Below are 22,487 nucleotides of genomic sequence, written 5' to 3'. Positions count from 1 at the left end.
TATCCGAGCATGTATTAAAGTTTAAAGTTATTTAGCCTACTTAGTTGTCAGAATCATGTTGAATAGGATTTTAGTACTCTTGATAACAACTAGCCAGCTGAATTAGGTGAGTTTGAATAATACACAATGGTTGGTAACAAGAAACAGACCTGTTTATTAAAAAATAAACACAAAATAGACAAAATAATTATACATGACAAACAGAAATGGCATCATTGAACTAGGGCTGGGCGATATGGCCTTTTTTAATATTGCGATATTTTAAGGCCATGTCACGATACACCATATATATGTGGATATTTTGCCTTAGCCTTGAATGAACACTTGATGCATATAATCACAGCAGTATGATGATTCTATGTGTCTACATTAAAACATTCTTCTTCTTACTGCATTAATATATGCTACTTTTAAACTTTCATGCAGAGAAGGAAATCACAACTAAAAAAATCACTATTTTTTTCATACGGTGTGATCTGGAAATGTTTGCCTCGGCATTTTGATGGTGTGGGCGTGTGGCACCGAACGGAGATAAGCTTCTCGACAGACGTTACAATATTTGAACAATGATGACGAAAACTGTTTTCTCTGTCGTGTCCGTGTGTCGAAAATTGTTATGCGCTTATTTTTTTTATTTGATTTTGTGCGTGGCATAGATTTGCCGTGCGCAGAGGCCGCTTGAGCAGTGCGCAATTGCACAGGCGCGCACCTTAGAGGGAGCGTTGCTCGCACGGCTGCGCTAGCATCACAGCTAACGTTAGCCATGCTGCTACCTCTCTGCTCGGGGAGGACGTATACGTATGTGACATATGACGTGACAGTATGTGACGTGTGTAAGAAGGTGCGCTTGCTGACTGAGAGGGAGACACAGGAAAGAGTGAGAAGAGCCTGTCGTGTAATGCCAGCAGCTAAAAGCAACTGCGTGAGAATCCACAAACCTGTGGATGAGTTGAAGGTGTGCTGGAAAATGCGGAACGGAACTTAGGGAGCAGCAGAAAAGTGGAATGTATTATTTAAATAGGTGCGTTGGAAAACACGGACCGGAGTTTTTTTTTTAAAAACTGGATCTGGATCGGCATTTTCCCATGCCTTGCCGATACGCATTTTTTTGGCAAATATCGGCGGCCGATCCGATCCAAATATCGGATCGGGACATCCCTATTCTCTGGTGGACCTCTTTTTCCCAGCAAAGTTCAGATGTATCAAACGTAAAATCAACTTCATGGCTGGTATAAGCACGTTTCTACATGCTGTTTGAGGACATGCTGGTAAACTGTTCTGATAAACAAATGTGAAAACAATCACTCTTAAGACTGAGTGATGAGCACATTAGAGACACAAAGCATGTGCAAAAAATACTGTTAGAAAAAATGGCCGCTTTAGCAGTATTGGAATACTTTGAAAATGGTGCAAAAGGAAGAGAATGTATTTTCAGAAACAGAGGATGTACTTGTTGATTTTTTTATTGTCATGTTCACGATATAACAGTGGTTCTAACATTTTGCTTGGTAACTGTCGGATTAAGGGCTGCAGCCAAGGCTATATACTTATCTTTTTCACTAGGAGCACCGGTGCTAGTAAATGGAAAAAATATAGCAACACAATGTCTCAAATATCACAAATTCATTGTTCAAACAATGTACACACGTGTGCTCATACATATAAACACAATGCCGTCACAGCGCCTACTGCAACGATCAATTAAACTAAGAGAACATCCCTAAGCTGTTCTGGCATTGTCACTAACATTAGTGTAGAGCTGGGCGATATGGACCGTTTGGCTGAATATCAGATAGGCAAAATTGTTATTCTATTCTATTTTATTCTAGCTTGATCAAATTTGGATGGATTTATTTTACCAGGTAACAATTTTATTTTCCGCACTATAAAGCGCACCGGATTATAAGGCGCACCTTCAATGAATATTAACTCTGGTTTAATCAACTTTTTATGTATTTATTTTAGGAACTAAATGCAAATGAAAGGGTTAAAATCTGTATTCGCACACGCAATCTTTTTTTTTTACTTGCACAACTTATTTCTAGTCGCAAATGTGAATAAAATGCTCGCGCTGTACAACCCTGGCTGCAGCTCTCTATTAGTTTAGTAATTGAGTAATCTATTGATTTAGGATTGGCAAAAGTATCGCTACTGTGTTTCCCATATTAACTTATTTGTGGAAGCTTGTCACAAATGCGGCTTTTGCATTTTCGGTTCGTTCTCGCTCATGAACAAATTATAATGAAACTTTCAACCTGAGCTTTTACTGCAATTTGAATTTTGTGCAAAAAAATGTTGAAGCACTGAGATTTAAATACTTGACAATTTGAAACAGTTTTAATAAAGTCGCAAATTTAAAAATACATGGGTTTAGTTACTTTTTAGTGGTATCAGATAAGTATCAAAAATCGTGGCCCAAACCCAGAGTGGATGACTCAGTGGTTGGACTTTTTTTTTTTTTTTTTTTTTTTTTTGTGATTTAACGGTGATCTGTGATTTTTAAAAAAACACACAAAAAAAAGCAAATTCCTTATTTTTCTCTGTAAATGTACCATATTTTGAATGCAAACGTTGACATCTATGGACTGTGCTAGTCCCCGAGCCAAGCCATGCCAGCCTTGCTAGAATCAGCATGTCAGCCATGAAATTCCCACGGAATTCAGCTGAACACTAAAACACAGTTGTCGATGTTCCTAATGTAATGTAAGCTATCATCTGCACACACATCGCTATAAAAGCACTCTTACTTGATGAATGAGTTTTGTTTTTTTTGGAATTTCCCTATTGTAGGATGAATAAAGTCCATCTTGTCCTATGTCAATATGAAACATTTTCATACTATCATTTAGCAGATTATATTTAATGCACAAATGCAATCAAGCAACATTGTAGTTATGTGGCCTGGTTCGAAGCCGGTTTTTTTACATTCTGACTTCTGGGTATATAGGGGAATCTCAGTCGCATTGGTTAATTTGAATATGATTTGCATGTTTAAATAGAGGTTGTGGACAGGCACAACGTAAACGTGTATGTAATGAGTCTAGAATCTTTCTTTAGTTTATTTCGAACATGAACACATTTACAGTATAATACATCACAGTTTCATATCATTTCATTTTACATCATGTCTGAAAAGGAGTAGGAAGAAGCAAAGCTTATTTAATCCTACCCCTTTCCCACTTCAGAGCGTTTACTAATATATACTGTACATTCATTTACAATCATTTATAAATAAATACAATCATTTACTGACCTTTTTATAATAAAATAACATCTGTGAATTAGTATATACAACAGTTTTGTAATATGTAATTAATTAATTCAGTCATTATTAACATACTGAGATGAAGAATATCTTATTTTCAATAAGGTTGAAAGTATTTCTCATAATTCTTCTTCTTTGTACTTTGTAAGCACTATTAATTTGAACAACCTCTTAAACTGGATCATATCAGTACAATGTTTAACTTCATTACTTAATCCATTCCACAATTTAATTCCTCATACAGATATGATGAAGGTTCTAAGTGTTGTACGTGCATACAAATGTTTTAGATTAGATTTTCCTCTTAGGTTATATTTCTCCTCTTTAGTTGAGAAGAATTGTTGTACATTCTTTGGTAGCAGGTTATAGTTTGCTTTGTACATCATTTTAGCTGTTTGCAATTTTACCAAATCATCGAACTTTAATATTTTTGACTCAATAAATAAAGGGTTTGTATGTTCTCTATATCCAACATTATCTATCAGTCTAATTGATCTTTTTTGTAACACGGTTAACGAATGTAGCGCACATTTGTAGTTATTTCCCCATATTTCTGCACAATAACTCAGATATGGTAACACTCTTAGGGCGCCACATAACAAAACCGACTACTCAGAACAGAAATGCAGCACTATTGAAGCATTTTGTTATTTCAGTGAACATAGAAGGCACGGAAGTTCATGAGATGCACGCAAAGATAACTTACATATTGTTTTTGGACATTGTAATAAGTTTAGCACAGGGGTAGGAAACCTATGGCTTTAGAGCCAGATGTGGCTCTTTTGATGACTGCATCTGGCTCTCAGATAAATCTTAGCTGACATTGCTTAACACGATAAGTAGTGAATAATTCTGCTGGTAATCACAGTGTAAAAAATAACGTTCAAATTATAAAACATTCTCATGCATTTTAATCCATCCATCCGTTTTCTATCGCACCTGTTCAAGAAGTCGAATTAATGGTAAGAAGTATTTTATTTATTATTGGTTAGCTTTAGAATAACAATGTTGTTAAAAAGAATAAGAGACTTATTATACTCTAAAAATGTTGGTCTTACTTAAAAATGCACGCATTCAGTTGTATTCAGTGTTAAAAAATATTATATGGCTCTCACGGAAATACATTTTGAAATATTTGGCTTTCATGGCTCTCTCAGCCAAAAAGGTTCCCGACCCCTGGTTTAGCAGGTTGGTGAGGAGTTCACTGATGAAACCATGATGTTGGATAAAGCACTAACTTAGTACAAAAACTTGCACTGCCATTGTATGGATGTATAATGTTTAACCTCAACCTATAACATGCTTTTTATTAAAACCAGAAACTAAAGTTCTCATCCCAAGAATGAAATGATTAGTTCTAGCTCCACCAACAATAAGGATGCCGTTCAGTCGCCATTGTTTCTAGTCAACAAAAGTTGTGGTTGCGCACTCAGGAGAGCACTGCCCTCTAGCTTATTGGAAGATGATTGCCAGTCTTGTGTCAGACACTCCGGAAGAGCTATAAACGAATCAAGACGCTGTCAGAGGGGGACACAATCTGTGTCGCAAGGGCATATTTTAGCTTTAACACAACACAAAGCTCACCTGTTTGGCACAGTAAAATTCCCCAAGAATGTTGGCAGCTTTAGCGAAATTACATAAGCATCTGTGTCCCGTTAGTTTGTTTAGACAAAGCAGACAAGTGTTTATTATCATTATCATTACACAACCATGTGGCACTCGTCCAGCGTTTAGTGCCATTTTTTTTTTTATGTGTTGTCATTTTTTACAAAATGGCCTATCCATCCAATCATTCCGGGTCATTCAGCGGTTTCCTTTCCAGTTTCTAACTCCTCTTGGCCTTGTGGCCGAGTGGGACGTCTGAGCCCATGAAGAGAAAGACACACACTCCTTTCCCCATTCTTGACAAATTCAGTTTATTTTCTGCATTTAATATGAAGGATCTAAGGATGGAACTAGAGGTGAAACGATTCCTCGAGTACCTCAAGTAATTCGATTACAAAATATATTCGAGGAATATTTGCTGAATTTTTATTTATTTTATTTTATTTTTTTACGGCAATTTGCCTCGTTTAGTAGTCAAAGCTCACGTTTGTCACAAACTGTTTAGGTATTGCACAGCGTGTTTACGTCAGATCATACACCCTCTACACTGCACAACTCATTTTAAATACGCTTGAGTTTAGTAAACTTTTTCGCCGACATAACTTGCAATGGCAGACGCCGCAGGAAGCAGTGGACAAGAGCCATAGCAAAGCGAGGGAATTAAGAAGCGACAAAAGTTGTCTAAGGTGTGGGAACACTTCACACTAAAATCGAAGAAAAACGCAGTAATATGCAAACATTGCAAAGTGGAGCTGGCATACCACAATAGCACAAGTTCGATGCTGCAGCATCTGTCGAGAAAGCATCTGATTGAGGGACGTCCAGAGGTGAGGTAAGTCATCTATTATCAAATGTAAACGCAAAAGTTGCTAGTAAAATAAATGTTATTCATACTGATAACCAGAATGTGTTCTCTCACTCCCGCGAAGTCATCAAATGCCGCCAAAAGGTGTTGAAAACTATCAACGCTATCTGAGCTGTCGTGTTCAATTAGCCTTTCATTAGTAACCACGCGAAAGTAGTCGTGCAAAGTTATTCGGGTTATTTAAGTCATGCAACCACATGCTACTTGGATAGCTTGCACTTGCACCCACTATAGTCTCTATAGCATAGGCGCCGATCTACATTTCTGCCAGTGGGTGCTCGGACGGGCGGTAAATCTGACGCTTCTTTTCTGGGCATGCACGGTTTTTGCTTGGTGGTGACTCACCACTTGTTGCACATTTCAAATGCAGTATTAAAGGCACTACCTAATCCACTTTTTATGTTTGATATAATGAAAACTGAGGTGGTTCGGGCATCTGGTCAGGATGCCACCCGAACGCCTCCCGAGGGAGGTGTTTAGGGCACGTCCGACTGGTAGGAGGCCACGGGGAAGACTCAGGACATGTTGGGAAGACTATGTCTCCCGGCTGGCCTGGGAACTCCTCGGGATCCCCCAGGGAGAGCTGGACGAAGTGGCTGGGGAGTGGGAAGTCTGGGCTTCTCTGCTTAGGCTGTTGCCTCCGCGACCCGACCTTGGATAAGCGGAAGAAGATGGATGGATGGATGGATAATGAAAACTGTTCTTATTGTTTTATTTTTGATACTAAGAATATAATTTTATTTTAACTCTCTTAGGGAATATTAATTTTGATATCATATATATTTATTATATATATATATGTGTTTTCGCCCAAACATGTTATGATGGCAAAATGACCTTTGATTACTCTTTTGCATGCAAAGAATGCAATGAACTGTATTGCATTCTTAATATGTAAAACTATTGTCATTATTAAGTGGTTTGTCTTTTATATTGTTTATTGATTGTTGGCAGGTTGAAAACAGCTCAGCGGATTTGCGTGGAGAAACCACCATTTAAACAGCGCCGTACAGTAATCATCAAAAACACACGAGACACAAGAACTTTGTTTATGCGGTCACACCACACAGCACATAAGGCTGTGAGCGCACCTGTTTTTATTAGCACACACAAATTGGCACAATCAACCACGGACGCATTTCAGCTGTGCGTGTCAGCCTTCAATAATGAAAACAGTCGTTTAGGAAATAAAAGACAATAAGGCCAAACGCAAAAATTGAGGGCACATCTTAACATGTATATCCATCCATCCATTTTCTACCGCTTATTCCCTTATTAAACCTTAATTAAACAAAAATATTGCTCCGTCCCGGCTGCACCACATAATAATATAAATCCATTTCATAAAGTCAAAATACAAATAAGGCAACAAGAGAAGTCTCCCACACTTCTCTTTTGTAAAGTAAATTTGTACAGCCGTTATGGGCATCTTAAGTCAATAGTATGATTTGCCTGAGAAGCTGGACAGGACACTAAAAAAATTAACAAAAATATGATGTATTTGATTGATCGATCAGGATATTTGCTAGAATACTCGATTCCTAAAATATTCGATAGCTGCAGCTGTAGATGGAACAATTAAAAAAAGTGCCATCACTTGATTAAATGGGATACTTTGATTTTATATATATATATATATATATATATATATATATATATATATATATATATACACATATATATCTGTTCTGATTATTAGTTTAATGAGTGTAACTATTAAAAAAAATACAAGCTTTAAATATGCGGACATAGTTCCCGCACTGCCGCTTCAATAGAGCGCACATGAGAGTGGTGTAATGTGGGTGCGGGGATTTTTCATCAAAGGGCATAGGGTAAAAATCGATTAATTAAGATTGAAAAAAAGCTTTGATTAATGTTATGTTCCTTTGTTTAATTGTTCAATGAGAGTAACTAATAAAAATCGAAAGTCCGGACAAAATGGCGTGCACAGAACTTTAAATACGTGAACATAGTTTCCACACTGCAGTGTGATCTGTGTGGCAGCGAACAGCGGAATTTTTTTATTAAAATAAAAAAATGTATATATTAATGCACACATGTTAAAACTGCAATTTCTATGTTGATGAAGGTTAAGGCAAGCAGAAATGTTTTTGTTTGTTACAACTATTTTCCACAAAATCCACATTGAGGTTATAAAGTGTGCAGTGCTTCTCAAATATTTTCTGTTGCGCCCCCCGAGGATGAAAAAAATATTTCACGCCCCCACACTCTTCATCGTGACTATAAATAGTATAATTTGTCTATAAAATTATTATAACTATACATCTGCATACCATGTGAATGGGTGAATGTGGTAATACTGTCAAAGCGCTTTGAGTACCTTGAAGGTAGAAAAGCGCTATACAAGTATAACCCATTTATCATTTTCCTCAATCTCGTTACCTTGCGTAATGACAATAAAGCTGATTCTGATTCTGATTCTGATTGTAAGCTTATTAACATCAAAGGAAACAACACACCAGTCTTTCCTCGTCTCCAACCGTGGTTACAGTGAAGCCAAGTGCTACATACATATTCTGGTACGGAAAGAAAGCATGTTACCCGAGGTCACACGCGCCCCCCCTGGGATCACACCGTGCCCCTGCCCCACTATTTGAGAAGGACTGGATTAATGGAACAAACCAACCAATAGATTACTCGATTACTAAAATAGCTGATAGGTGCAGCCATAGATGAAGTAGAATCACGAGAGTGGACAGTAGGGCTGCAACTAACGACTATTTTCATAGTCGACTAGTCATCGACTATCTTAAAGATCAGTCGACTTTCCGATTTATAAAGCGGACACATATTCAGTGGCCATCAACTTTCAAATTCAGCTCGAGATATATAGGCATGTGCTTACTAACGACAACGATGACTAATTTGTTCATAAATATTTATTTATACTGTAACTGTGCTGCTCATTAGGCTGTTACAACAATTTGAATAACTGTTAAATTTTTGTCAATTTATAAGTAGGTGCAAAATAAAAGTATATTTTTTAATATGAAAAAAATAAGAAACTTAAAATAGCAGCAATAACAACAAACAATAAAACAGTAGAACTAACATGCTGAAATATAAATGTTGTGATGTGTTTAAAAAGCTGCACACTGGCATATTATTGATTAACTACTGACTGTGACGCTCGGGTCGCATGACGGCGATAAGTGGCGCGTTCTCAAGATGCATTGTATCACTGATTAATTCTTAACATTTTAGCTATCTAATACAGTAGATTGTCTGTTTGATCTTATGTTGCCGGCGCATTGGTGCCTAATGTTTAGTGTTTGTGTATGCGCGCATGTGCGATTGACGTTTGTTATTAGGCCTTTCTTCATTGCATTGCAAATTGACGCTGCTTTATAAATGTACTTACAAACCCCGTTTCCATATGAGTTGGGAAATTGTGTTAGATGTTATCATAATACAATGATTTGCAAATCATTTTCAACCCATTTTCAGTTGAATAAGCTACAAAGACAACATATTTGATGTTCAAACTGATAAACATTTTTTTTTTTTGCAAATAATCATTAACTTTAGAATTTGATGCCAGCAACACGTGACAAAGAAGTTGGGAAAGGTGGCAATAAATACTGATAAAGTTGAGGAATGCTCATCAAACACTTATTTGGAACATCCCACAGGTGAACAGGCAAATTGGGAACAGGTGGGTGCCATGATTTGGTATAAAAGTCGATTCCATGAAATGCTCAGTCATTCACAAACAAGGATGGGGCGAGGGTCACCACTTTGTCAACAAATGTGTGAGCAAATTGTTGAACAGTTTAAGAAAAACTTTTCTCAACCAGCTATTGCAAGGAATTTAGGGATTTCACCATCTACGGTCCGTAATATCATCAAAGGGTTCAGAGAATCTGGAGAAATCACTGCACGTAAGCAGCTAAGCCTGTGACCTTCGATCCCTCAGGCTGTACTGCATCAACAAGCGACATCAGTGTGTAAAGGATATCACCACATGGGCTCAGGAACACTTCAGAAACCCACTGTCAGTAACTACAGTTGGTCGCTACATCTGTAAGTGCAAGTTAAAACTCTCCTATGCAAGGCGAAAACGTTTATCAACAACACCCAGGAACGCCATCGGCTTCGCTGGGCCTGAGCTCATCTAAGATGGACTGATACAAAGTGGAAATGTGTTCTGTGGTCTGACGAGTCCACATTTCCAATTGTTTTTGGAAACTGTGGACGTCGTGTCCTCCGGACCAAAGAGGAAAAGAACCGTCCGGATTGTTATAGGCGCAAAGTTGAAAAGCCAGCATCTGTGATGGTATGGGGGTGTATTAGTGCCCAAGACATGGGTAACTCACACATCTGTGAAGGCGCCATTAATGCTAAAAGGTATATACAGGTTTTGGAACAACATATGTTGCCATCCAAGCAACGTTACCATGGACGCCCCTGCTTATTTCAGCAAGACAATGCCAAGCCACGTGTTACATCAACGTGGCTTCATAGTAAAAGAGTGCGGGTACTAGACTGGCCTGCCTGTAGTCCAGACCTGTCTCCCATTGAAAATGTGTGGCACATTATGAAGCCTAAAATACCACAAAGGAGACCCCCGTACTGTTGAACAACTTAAGCTGTACATCAAGCAAGAATGGGAAAGAATTCCACCTGAGAAGCTTAAAAAATTGTGTCTCCTCAGTTCCCAAACGTTTACTGAGTGTTGTTAAAAGGAAAGGCCATGTAACACAGTGGTGAACATGCCCTTTCCCAACTACTTTGGCATGTGCTGCAGCCATGAAATTCTAAGTTAATTATTATGTGCAAAAAAAAAAATAAAGTTTATGAGTTTGAACATCAAATATCTTGTCTTTGTAGTGCATTCAATTGAATATGGGTTGAAAACGATTTGCAAATCATTGTATTCCGTTTATATTTACATCTAACACTATTTCCCAACTCATATGGAAACAGGGTTTGTAAATTGATTTAGACAAAGTTTAGCTGACGGACTGGAGGATGCGATCTCAACTCAGTAAGATTGTTAACCTGTACCTTGCTAGCTAGCTAACAAGTGTAAAACAAAGTTGTGTGAAAAATTGACTCAACTATCATTTTAACCAAATGTCCAACAATCCTTTGCTTTAAATGCTCCCGTATCACAGATAAGTGTCATAAAACAAGATTTGCTTGGCAAAATGAGCAAGGTTTTCGTATTTGAACAAGAATATGAGGATTTTTTTCTCCCAAACTTTACATATTTTCACCCGCGATGTTGATACGAGTGTCGGTGCTGACTGGCATTACGCGGGAAAAACATGAGTGATGATGTCATGACTACATTTGTTGACAATGTCGACGAATCGTTGCACTCTAGTGAACAGTGGTGTTTAATGGCAAAACTGAATCCAAGGTAGGGCTGGGTGATATGGCCTTTTATAAATATCTCAATATTTTTAGGCTATGTCGCGATACTTGATATATATCTTGATATTTTGCCTCAGCTTTGAATGAACACTTGATGCATATAATCACACCAGTGTGATGATTCTATGTGTCTACTAGAGATGCGCGGATAGGCAATTTATTTCATCCGCAACCGCGGCAGAAAGTCGTCAACCATCCGCCATCCACCCGATGTAACGTTTGATCAGAACTGCATCCGCCCGCCATCCGCCCGGTATATCTAATATTAATTAAAAAAAAAAAAAAAGGGTGAAAACTACGCGAATTGCACCTTGTGCAGACAAGATTTTTCGATCGGACACGGAGGAATTAGTGATGTAAAAGACCACGTTGGGACAAAAAAACACAAGTCTAATGCAGTTGCTAGCGATACAAGTGGAAAACTTTCAACGTTTTTCGTCGCCCAAACAGATTCTTTGGATGTGATAAATGCCGAAGTTTTATTTACGGAGGCAATAATTGAGCATGGACTTCCAATCGCACTGGCTGATCACATGGGACAGTTAATAATGTAATGCAACCTTTAAAAATCATTACGCGGTGATCGCGATCCCAAAAATAAACTTTTCTTGCATGATAATGTCCAGAAAAATTCGCTTTATATTACTATAGAGTCCTTTTAACGAATGAGTTTGATGGTTTATCACAAACCTTAAATGAAAGAAGTCCTTTGTTCTCCTGCAGCATGGCCTTGCTTTGTGTTTGGTGCGCCATCCTGTCGGCTGTATTTCACAGCACGACATACTGTTAAAAGTGTTTATACTATTTATACTTTCAATTAACAAATTGAAGTCTTGTGAAAGGTTGACAGGATAACTGGCATTAACTGTCAAAATAATTTCAAACTATTGAAGTTAGCTTACAGAATAAACATGTCAATCAACCCATATGATTTTTGCTGTAATATTTTTGTTTTGAAAAGTCACTGTGACTGATAGAAAAGTGATGGTTTTAGCAACATTTTAACCTGTCTGAATGCTAATAATCATTTTGCGAGCAAGCAGGTAAGCTGTGCGGGCGGAGCGCGCGGAGTGACCCATGTTACGAGCCCCCGGCCACGGGGGTGGCGGGCAGGTAAGCTGCTGCTGCGCGTGACGCCGGCCGCGGCGAAAGCGGACGAGGCGGGGTGTCGGTGCGGTGGGCGCGGTAGTGACCCTGGACGTGCGTCGGGCCCTTCTCGCGGATCGCCTCAGCTACGGCTCCCGGTGGGGCCCTCTCGGGGGAAGGAGCCTCGGTCCCGGACCCCGGCGAGGCGTCCCTCCGCTCCGTAAAAGTGTCCATCTCTTTTTTTTTTTTTTCTTCTGTTGTGGCATATGCTGCAGGTGCCTGCTCGTTTTTCGTATGTGGGTAACAACATTTAACTATGTATATATATTTCCCAATTGGTTTAACTGCCACCCGCAAAAAAAAAAAAAAAAAAAAAAAAAAAAAATATCTAATTAATCCGCCCGACCCGACCCGCGAGCGGATAAAATCTTATTTTTTTTAATTTCATCCGCCCGATCCGCGGATAATCCGCGGACTCCGCGGTTGTGTCCGCAAACCGCGCATCTCTAGTGTCTACATAAATCACAACTAAGTCAATTTACCAAAACTGTATTTATTAAACAGTTATTAAGCAGTGGCACAAATATTCATGTCATTTCCAAAACAGAAAGTGCAAGATTGTCAGATACATTTTAAAACAAGCTATTAGTGCACTTTTGTGCATGATGTCACTAAGATGACATATCAAAACAACACAAAATTAATGCAATTTTTGTACAGAACGCCACTACAATAGTTAAAAACAAATAAAGTGCACTTTTGTGCATGATGTCACACAAGATATTTCAATAAGTGTCAAATAAAAATGAGCTGCATAATAGGAAATCAAATAGTGTATGTCCTTCGCTATGTGGTAGGTTCCTGCGGACGTTATCTCCTGTTGTTGACTATTATTTTCATACGGTGTAGGATCTGGAAATGGTTGCTTGGGCATTTTGTTGGTGTGGCACCGAACGGAGGTGTTGACTTGCGGAGTTTCAAGCACTCTTCATTCTCTAGCGGGTTACTTTTCAAATGATGCTACAAATTAGCAGTAATGCTACTTTTTGTAACATCGCTTTTGCTGCATATTTGACATATTACAGTTGTTTGTTCAACATCGTCCTGCTTGAAGCCAAACCACCGCCAGACGATGGACGCCGTGCTGTTTTTCTTGGGAATTAATTATTCTTCCATCATTTGTTACCAGAATCGCATCTTTCTCTCATATTACCACTCACACCGCACTGCTAGCACCACAGCTAACTTTACCAATGCCGCTACCTCTCTGCTCGGCGAGAGCGTACGACTTGCACGCGTGACAGTATGTGACTTATGTAAGGTGTGCTTGTTTTATGTCTCTGTGAGAAGGAGAGACAACAAAGAGTGAGAAGAGCCTGTAGTGTAATGCCCGCAGCTAAAAGCAACTGCGTGAGAACGTATCCTTGAATATCATAATATAGTCATTTTCTATATCGCCCAGAGACAAACCCGCGATATATCGAGTATATTCGATATATCGCCCAGCCCCAATCCAAATTGTGAATATTTTTTGAGAACTCTTGTTATTCAGCTCTTCCCTAATTTCTTTGGCATGTAATTTACCAAACCTGCACTGATGACACAACCGGTAGAGCTGGTGGACGTCCGACACCTTACACAGCTCCACTTTCCTTCCATTCAAGGATGCCTCACAGGTGCTCAATTAGGTTGCACCATCACCTTCCTCAGCGAGGCATTATCATTTTGGAGATGTGTTTGGGCACGTTTTCATGTTGGAAAACTGCCATGCAGCCCAGTTTCCCAAGGGAGGGCATAATGCTTAAAATATCTAGAGTCACAGTACATGTTTCCTTGAATGAACCCTATGTCCCCGGTCAGCAATTATGCAGCCCAGGCTCCAGACCATATGACATCATTACCACCATGTTTGACTTTATGCAAGACATAATCGTCTTGCTCCGTACTTGCGTTATTTACACAAAAACATTGAATCATTTTGCATCAAGGACGAACAATCAACTTAAGATTGTCTGCTTTACATGGTTTACAAAACACACACGTTATCTCTGGAAAGGGCAGGACAAGATTAATTGCATATTATGATGATTTTTATGTGTTTGGCATGCCTAAGACAAGTTTAGGTTCATACTTCAATGTTGCAGAAGGACCACATAAAGTGCCTAAATGCTAAGCGATGCATCCCAATTAATAGTCTGGAATTTTGACAATGAATCCTCCGCGTGTACCGCCACATATGACATGACACATTATGGCCCAGGGTTATTTTCCCACATAGCGTGTCGTCACAACATTGAGTCTGTTTTCTGCGGGGACACACAGCTTATATCCAACAGTGACAGCTATCAGGACACTCAATGTCACCACTGTTAATACATTTATAGTATGTTGCCTTTATAGTCACTGGGTGTGCATGAACACTTTTAATGTTCTACAGCAACAGCAGGCTCACATGCATCTAAATACTGAATGGGACCCTCTGTATCTAAACTTGTTTTGAAAATATTAAAACCATCATTTCATCTAACTAATTACAGACGTGGCCCTTAGTCGCTATCATTTAGGCATTTATTGGCATCAATTGTACACATCAAAGGCTACTTTCACACTGCAGGGTCGGATGTCCAATTCAGATTTTTTTGTCAGATCCAATTAGGGCTGGGCGATATATCGAATATACTCAATATATCACGGGTTTGTCTCTGTGCGATATAGAAAATGACTATATCGTGATACTCGAGTATACGTTCTCACGCAGTTGCTTTTAACTGCGTGCATTAGACTACAGGCTCTTCTCAATCTCTTTCTTGTCTCTCCTTCTCACAGAGAGATAAAACAAGTGCACCTTCTTACATACGTCACATACGTATACGCCCGTGCGGAGCAGAGAAGTAGCGGCATCGGTAAAGTTGGCTGTGATGCTAGCGGAATGGTGCGAGTGGTAATACGAGAGAAAGAAGGTGCGAATCTGGTAACAAATGAAGGAATAATTAATTCCCAAGAAAAACAGCAGGGGGTCCATCGTCTGGCGGTACTTTGGCTTCAAGCGGGAATATGTCGAACAGAAAACCGTAATATGTCAAGTGTGGGGCAAAAGCGTTGCTACAAAAAGTAGCATTACTGCTAATGTAGCATCATTTGAAAAGCCACCCGCTCGAGAATGAAGAGTGCTTGAAACTCCGCATGTCAACATCTCGGTTCGGTGCCACACCAACAAAATGCCGAAGCAACCATTTACACATAAACACCGTATGAAAAAAATAGTCAACAACAGAAGGAGATGACGTCTGTAGGAACCTACCACATAGCGAAGGACATACACTATTTGATTTCCTATTATGCAGCTAATTTTTTTTTGACAGTTATTGAAATATCTTGTGTGACATCATGCACAAACAGGCACTTTATTTGTTTTAAACTATTGTAGTGGCGTTCTGTACAAAAATAGCACTTTAATTTAGTGTTGTTTTGATATTGGGGCGGCATAGCTCGGTTGGTAGAGTGGTCGTGCCAGCAACTTGAGGGTTCCAGGTTCGATTCCCGCTTCCGCCATCCTAGTAACTGCCGTTGTGTCCTTGGGCAAGACACTTTACACACCTTCTCCCAGTGCCACCCACACTGGTTGAAATGTAGCTTAGATATTGGGTTTCACTATGTAAAGCGCTTTGAGTCACTAGAGAATAGCGCTTTATAAATATAATTCACTTCACTTCACTTCACTTTTTGTCATCTTAGTGACATCATGCACAAAAGTGCACTAATAGCTTGTTTTAAAATGTCTCTGACAATCTTGCACTTTCTGTTTTGAAATGACATGAATGATTGTGCCACTGCTTAATAACTGTTTAATAAATACAGTTTTGGTCAATTGACTTAGTTGTGATTTCCCTCTCTGCATGAAAGTTTAAAATGAGCATATGTTAATGCAGTATGAACAAGAATGTTTTATTGTAGACACATAGTATCATCATACTGGTGTGATTATATGCATCAAGTGTTCGTTCAAGGCTAAGGCAAAATATCGAGATATATATCGTGTATCGTGACATGGCCTAAAAATATCGAGATATTAAAAAAGGCCATATCGCCCAGCCCTAGATCCAATCTTTTAATGTGGCAGTTCACATTACAAAAAAAATGAGATTTCTAGTGTGAATGCAACCTGACCTGTATGCGGACACAATGTTGTGACGTCTCACGTACTGCAGTGTTTTCAACTCTAGTCGGTCTCAGTTCTGGCGCATTAGTAGCAAATATCAAGGATTTTGTGCAATCAAAAGTCAACATTTTCTCGACCAAATTTTTGCGCTAGAAGATTAAGAAGGAAGAGGACAAGTATTCTGGCATTTTGCGAAATTTTTTTGCTTCAATGTCTGCTTGAAGAGCGTGTCTGTTGGCGAGCAGTCGGAGACAGGAGTGGTAGAATTTTCACGTGAGTTCCTAAATTATATTATTTTCACCTATTTTCTGCTTTGTTGTCAACTATTTATTTTGTAACCATCTATTTTACCGAATAATTATGATGCTTATCGCTTTTTGATAACGTTCTGGTCGGATGAATGCGCCCCGAGCGCGGAAGCGTTCACATTGAGGACTCATCGCATATATATCCGATTTATATCCACATACAAAAGAGGCCTGAGTCGGATATGAACAATTCTGACTTGCACTGTTCACATTGACACGAAAAAATCTGATACAGGTGGCATATGAGAAAAAAAATCGTAATTGACCTGGAGTGTGAACGAGGCCAAAATGACTTGAAAAGGTAGCCTCAGATGCAGACGGCTACAAAACAATTGGGTACCGTATTTTCCGCACTATAATGCATAAGGCACACCTTCAATGAATGGCATATTTCAAAACTTTGTTCATATATAAGGCGCACCGGATTATAAGGCGCACCTATGCATCCATTAGATGGAGTTGCGCTAAAGGGAATGTCAACAAAACAGTCAGATAGGTCAGTCAAACTTTATTAAGAGATTACAAACCAGCGTTCTGACAACTCTTTTCACTCCCAAAATGAATTAACAGCTGTTTTATTATTTTCCCCGAGGTAAAGTCAGTGACGTGGTGTTTTGTTTATCTTTTAACAACAGCAAGGTATAACATGTAGTGCAACATTTATATCACAGAGTGAAGGGGAACTTTTCCCTGATTCAATAAACACGTAAAAAACAGTGATACTGTTACGGTAAATCAAACGTTAGTGCAATCACAATACAGTAACACTCGAAATAGTGCAGAGCAATAACAATATATCAATAACTCAACGTTGCTCAAACGTTAATGTCACACAACACACAAAATAAACATGTAAAGCTCACTTTATGAAGTTATTCCTCATCTACGAATCCCTCGAATTCTTTTTCTTCAGTGTCCGAATTAAACAGTTGGGCGGATACGGCATCCAACATGCCTGGCTCCGTCTCATCGAAGTCGTCATTAATGGAGTCAGTGTCGCTGCTGCTCTATTCCCGTGTGACTGTGTGACTGATCGTCTTAAGTTTAAACTCTGCGTCGTAAGCGTGTCTCTTAATAGGAGCCATTTTGGGGTCTTTACATAACAAACAAATGGAAATCCAAACGGCACGCCTCGCGCAGTCATATATCCCAGCATGCACCGCGCGCTTCTTCTTCTTCTACGGGGGCGGCTGCTTACCGTAGAAGAACTTCTTCTTCTACAGGGGAAAATGAAGTTGGCGGCTGCTTACCGTAGAAGAAGAAGAAGCGCTTCTTCTTCTATGAGGTACAAAGAAGTTGGCGGCTGTTTACCGTAGTTGAGACCCCTAAACTTTATGAAAATGAAGTTTAGGTTTGTTTTGGCTCAATATTGGTCCATATATAAGGCGCACCGGATTATAAGGCGCACTGTCAGCTTTTGAGAAAATTGTAGGTTTTTAGGTGCGCCTTATAGTGTGGAAAATACGGTAATTGGAATAGTCTTCATATGATATAATGTACAATTGTAGTTTCATATAACACGCATAAATCCAAACAAAAAAAATTATAAAACTGTGCCGTTCTCTTTTCCAACAAACATTTCCTGGCTCTATGTTTTAACAGATGGAAAATTGGTCATCAACAAATAAGCGTGGGATTTCTTGTGTGAATGTCTGGCTCAGTGTGTCTGATTCACCCTCCTTCACCATCCTTTCTCTCAATGCACCCCCCCACTCTCTGCATTTAATTCCGTTTGATCTCCTGAATGTTTCTGCTTCTAAATCGGGTCTCCTCCTCCCACACAGCGCCGCATTGAACGAGCACAGCAATCGTTTTTTCAAGTCCCATTCAAATATCTCGCCATCCGCTTCCATTCCCTTGCATCGATGTCATATTTCGAGGCTGTTCTGTCCGTGCATGTATTGTTGGGTTACTGTATACTGTATATGTATTTGCATCACAGGGGTTTGTCTATACAGGGGTGTCAAACTTTCTTTTATTGAGGGCCACATCGCAATTATGACTGTGCTCAGAGGTCTGCTTTGAGCAGTGACTCTATGTGAATACAAACCTATAATAGTCTTGTTACACAATTTTCATTGGCCATTGTTACTATTACTTTTTTACAAACAGACTGACGGATAACTGGCTTTGAAATCGTAAGTCAAGGTGACTAGCAGATATTTACCTATTTATTTTTGATAACCAAAAAAAATTTAAATGTGTGGAACATCTTGTTGTTTTTTTAGATTATGTTGAAGTGTAGAACAAATGCAATTGCATGCAGTACATTTTCCTGTCAAAATTTAAAGATCAAGTGCATTTACGGGGACGGCGTCGCGCGGTTGGGAGAGTGTCCGTGTCAGCAACTTGAACGTTCCTGGTTCGATCCCCACCTTCTACCAACCTAGTCACATCCCTTGTGTCCTTGAGCAAGACACTTCACCCTTGCTCCTGATGGGTCGTGGTTAGGGCCTTGCATGGCAGCTCCCGCCATCAGTGTGTGAATGTGTGTTTGAATGGGTGAATGTGGAAATAGTGTCAAAGCGCTTTGAGTACCTTGAAGCTAGAAAAGCGCTATACAAGTATAACCCATTTACCATTTAGTTAGAAAATGCTTATTTCCAGCCTTTCGCAGGCCACATAAATGATGTGCTGTGGCGGATCACATAAAATGACGTGGCGTGCTCTGGCCCCAAGTTTCACACCTGTGGTTTATGAGATGCATGTCATGTCCAGACTGTGTGTTCTTCCATTAACAGACATGTGAAATTTCAGTGAAAACGTAAATATCCGCATTTTTAAAGGGGAACATTATCACCAGACCTATGTAAGCGTCAATATATACCTTGATGTTGCAGAAAAAAGACCATATATTTTTTTAACCGATTTCTGAACTCTAAATGGGTGAATTTTGGCGAATTAAACGCCTTTCTATTATTCGCTCTCGGAGCTAGGACGTCACAACAGGAAGAAATCCGCCATTTTCTCAAACACATTACAAACACCGAGTCAAATCAGCTCTGTTATTTTCCGTTTTTTTCGACTGTTTTCCGTACCTTGGAGACATGCCTCGTCGGTGTGTTGTCGGAGGGTGTAACAACACAAACAGGGACGGATTCAAGTTGCACCAGTGACCCAAAGATGCGAAAGTGGCAAGAAATTGGACGTTTGTTCCGCACACTTTACCGACAAAAGCTATGCTACGACAGAGATGGCAAGAATGTGTGGATATCCTGCGACACTCAAAGCAGATGCATTTCCAACGATAAAGTCAAAGAAATCTGCCGCCAGACCCCCAGGAAAAGAGAGCGGATGAGGGTATGTCTACAGAATATATTAATTGATGAAAACTGGGCTGTCTGCACTCTCAAAGTGCATGTTGTTGCCAAATGTATTTCATATGCTGTAAACCTAGTTCATAGTTGTTAGTTTCCTTTAATGCCAAACAAACACATACCAATCGTTGGTTATTATGCTGTAAACCTAGTTCATAGTTGTTAGTTTCCTTTAATGCCAAACAAACACATACCAATCGTTGGTTAGAAGGCGATCGCCGAATTCATCCTCGCTTTCTCCCGTGTCGCTGGCTGTCGTGTCGTTTTCGTCGGTTTTGCTTGCATACGGTTCAAACCGATATGGCTCAATAGCTTCAGTTTTTTCTTCAATTTCGTTTTCGCTACCTGCCTCCACACTACAACCATCCGTTTCAATACATGCGTAATCTGTTGAATCGCTTAAGCCGCTGAAATCCGAGTTTGAATCCGAGCTAATGTCGCTATAGCTTGCTGTTCTTTCCGCCATGTTTGTTTGTATCGGCATCACTATGTGACGTCACAGGAAAATGGACGGGTGTATATAACGATGGTTAAAATCAGGCACTTTGAAGCTTTTTTTAGGGATATTGCGTGATGGGTAAAATTTTGAAAAAAACTTCGAAAAATAAAATAAGCCACTGGGAACTGATTTTTAATGGTTTTAACCCTTCTGAAATTGTGATAATGTTCCCCTTTAAACATTATTTTTTGCGTCCAAATATCACTTACGTTTTTTTTATTTTTTTGAAAAATCAATACATTTGTTGAACGCTCGCCTCAGCCTCTGATACTTGACGTTTATTTTGCCTAAACGACGCATTGAGTTGCAAGACGGAGGGACAATTTCAGGAGCACCGAAACAAGCTCGCTAGTTAGTGATCCATCTCGCTAACCTACCTCTGTTCGCTCTCCAAGCCACAACATTGACAGTTGTCCACTATGCTGCTTATCATATCTGGATGATTACAATCCGACTTCTAGTTCTAGTTCTAGAGTATTTATAATTAACCAGCAAGAAGATATATTTTTAATGAGACCGATTTAAAAAAAAGAGGTCAGAACACCGGGGGCGTGGCTACAGGATTGTGTTGCTATATGGGAAACGTTTTGAGTTTTTTGCATGCATGTTATAGAATTTTACATTACATATAATATACTAACATAATAATGTTAGTATATTATCTACTTAAAAAAACAAAAAATACACGGGACATACATGGGACATAAAAGTGTCAAAAATCTCATCTACCAAAAGATGTTGGTCGATGAGCATAAATCTTAAGGTGAAATGTAGTGTAAAAATGCGCCCAATTGCAGGAAATTTAGTCTTGTTTTTTATCAAAATATTATTTTGGGTTTTGCATGGCATCACCTCGTGCTGATCGAAATGTTCCACTTTTTTTTTCTTCTCAATTTTCCTTTTTTTCCCCTCAAAGGGTGCTCACACCCGTGCAATAAATATTACCGCCTTCTGCCCCTTTCAGGTGATGGAGACAAAGAACATGCTTTACCTGGTCACGGAATATGCCAAGAATGGGGAGATCTTCGGTGAGTGATCCTTTCATAATGCATTGTCAGCACAACCTTTGTGTCCCGCCCATCTGCGCCCTTATCAGTTCCACTACATTCCTCGCCTGTTGTGTCATCGCTGCTTCTTCCACAAACACGGAAGTATCAAAGTTTTAGTGTGGTTGCTATCTCAGAGGTCATATGATAAAAATCTAAGACCTAGCGGGCACTTGTCATGTGCTGCTTTTGCAAAATATGCTGACAGCATTTATTGCCACATAATAAGTACATTTGGTGGCATGTGAAGGCTGCTTCAAAAGAGAAAAAATAGATTTATTGCTATATGGTGGTGTAGGATCACCTGCTGTCCACAATTTTCTGCACATCATTCAGGCCATTTTTATTCATAACACCAGGGGTGCCCATTTGATCGATCGTGAGCTACCGGTCGATCGCGGAGGGTGTGTCAATCGATCGCCAGCCAGGCATTAAAAAAATAGACCTAAAAATTAGAGATCATCAATCTTCACTATGATGTCACTTTCGTCACTTAATTGACATTCACAGCACCCGAGGATCTTGTGAGATGATGCTGGCTGTTGCAAGCTCAATATTAAGAAAAAAACGACCGGCAGGAAGGTGAGAAACACTTTTTACTTCAACAGACACTCGCACCAGACCTGCTGATAAAAGCCTAAAGACCGACCGCACAGCTCCTGTCTTCACAATAAAAGTGCTGCTTCATCCTGCTTGCGCTAACAAAATAAGAGTCTCAGAAAGATAGCGCACACAAGCTAACAAGCTACAGAGTTTGCTTTCAATGTATTTCTAGTGAAGGATGTGAGTATGGAAGCTGAACAAATAAGATGCCAAAAACCAACTACTTTCATGTGGTATTGGACAGACAGGAGTACTTTTTCTCCTCCACAATCTAAATTCGAAAATGTGGAAGTTATCAGCACTACTGTGAATCCTGTCTGATTGCAATCAATGC

General features: G+C 39.4%; 1 protein-coding gene across 2 annotated transcripts in view; it reads left to right on the top strand.

The window, feature by feature from the left end:
* The window catches only part of sik2b (salt-inducible kinase 2b), a 140,565-nt gene that overhangs the window by 39,907 nt on the left and 78,171 nt on the right, over positions 1–22,487 (top strand). For both annotated transcript variants that reach the window (XM_061972974.2, XM_061972973.2), the window contains exon 3: positions 21,469–21,532. In XM_061972974.2, coding sequence (XP_061828958.1) covers positions 21,469–21,532 — 64 coding nt within the window. The remainder of the gene's footprint in view (positions 1–21,468; positions 21,533–22,487) is intronic.

The sequence above is a fragment of the Nerophis lumbriciformis genome, linkage group LG17, assembly GCF_033978685.3.
Source record: "Nerophis lumbriciformis linkage group LG17, RoL_Nlum_v2.1, whole genome shotgun sequence".
Taxonomy (NCBI): Eukaryota; Metazoa; Chordata; class Actinopteri; order Syngnathiformes; family Syngnathidae; genus Nerophis; species Nerophis lumbriciformis.
Note: the sequence above shows the minus strand (reverse complement) of the source record. Positions and strands in the feature narration are given on the sequence as shown.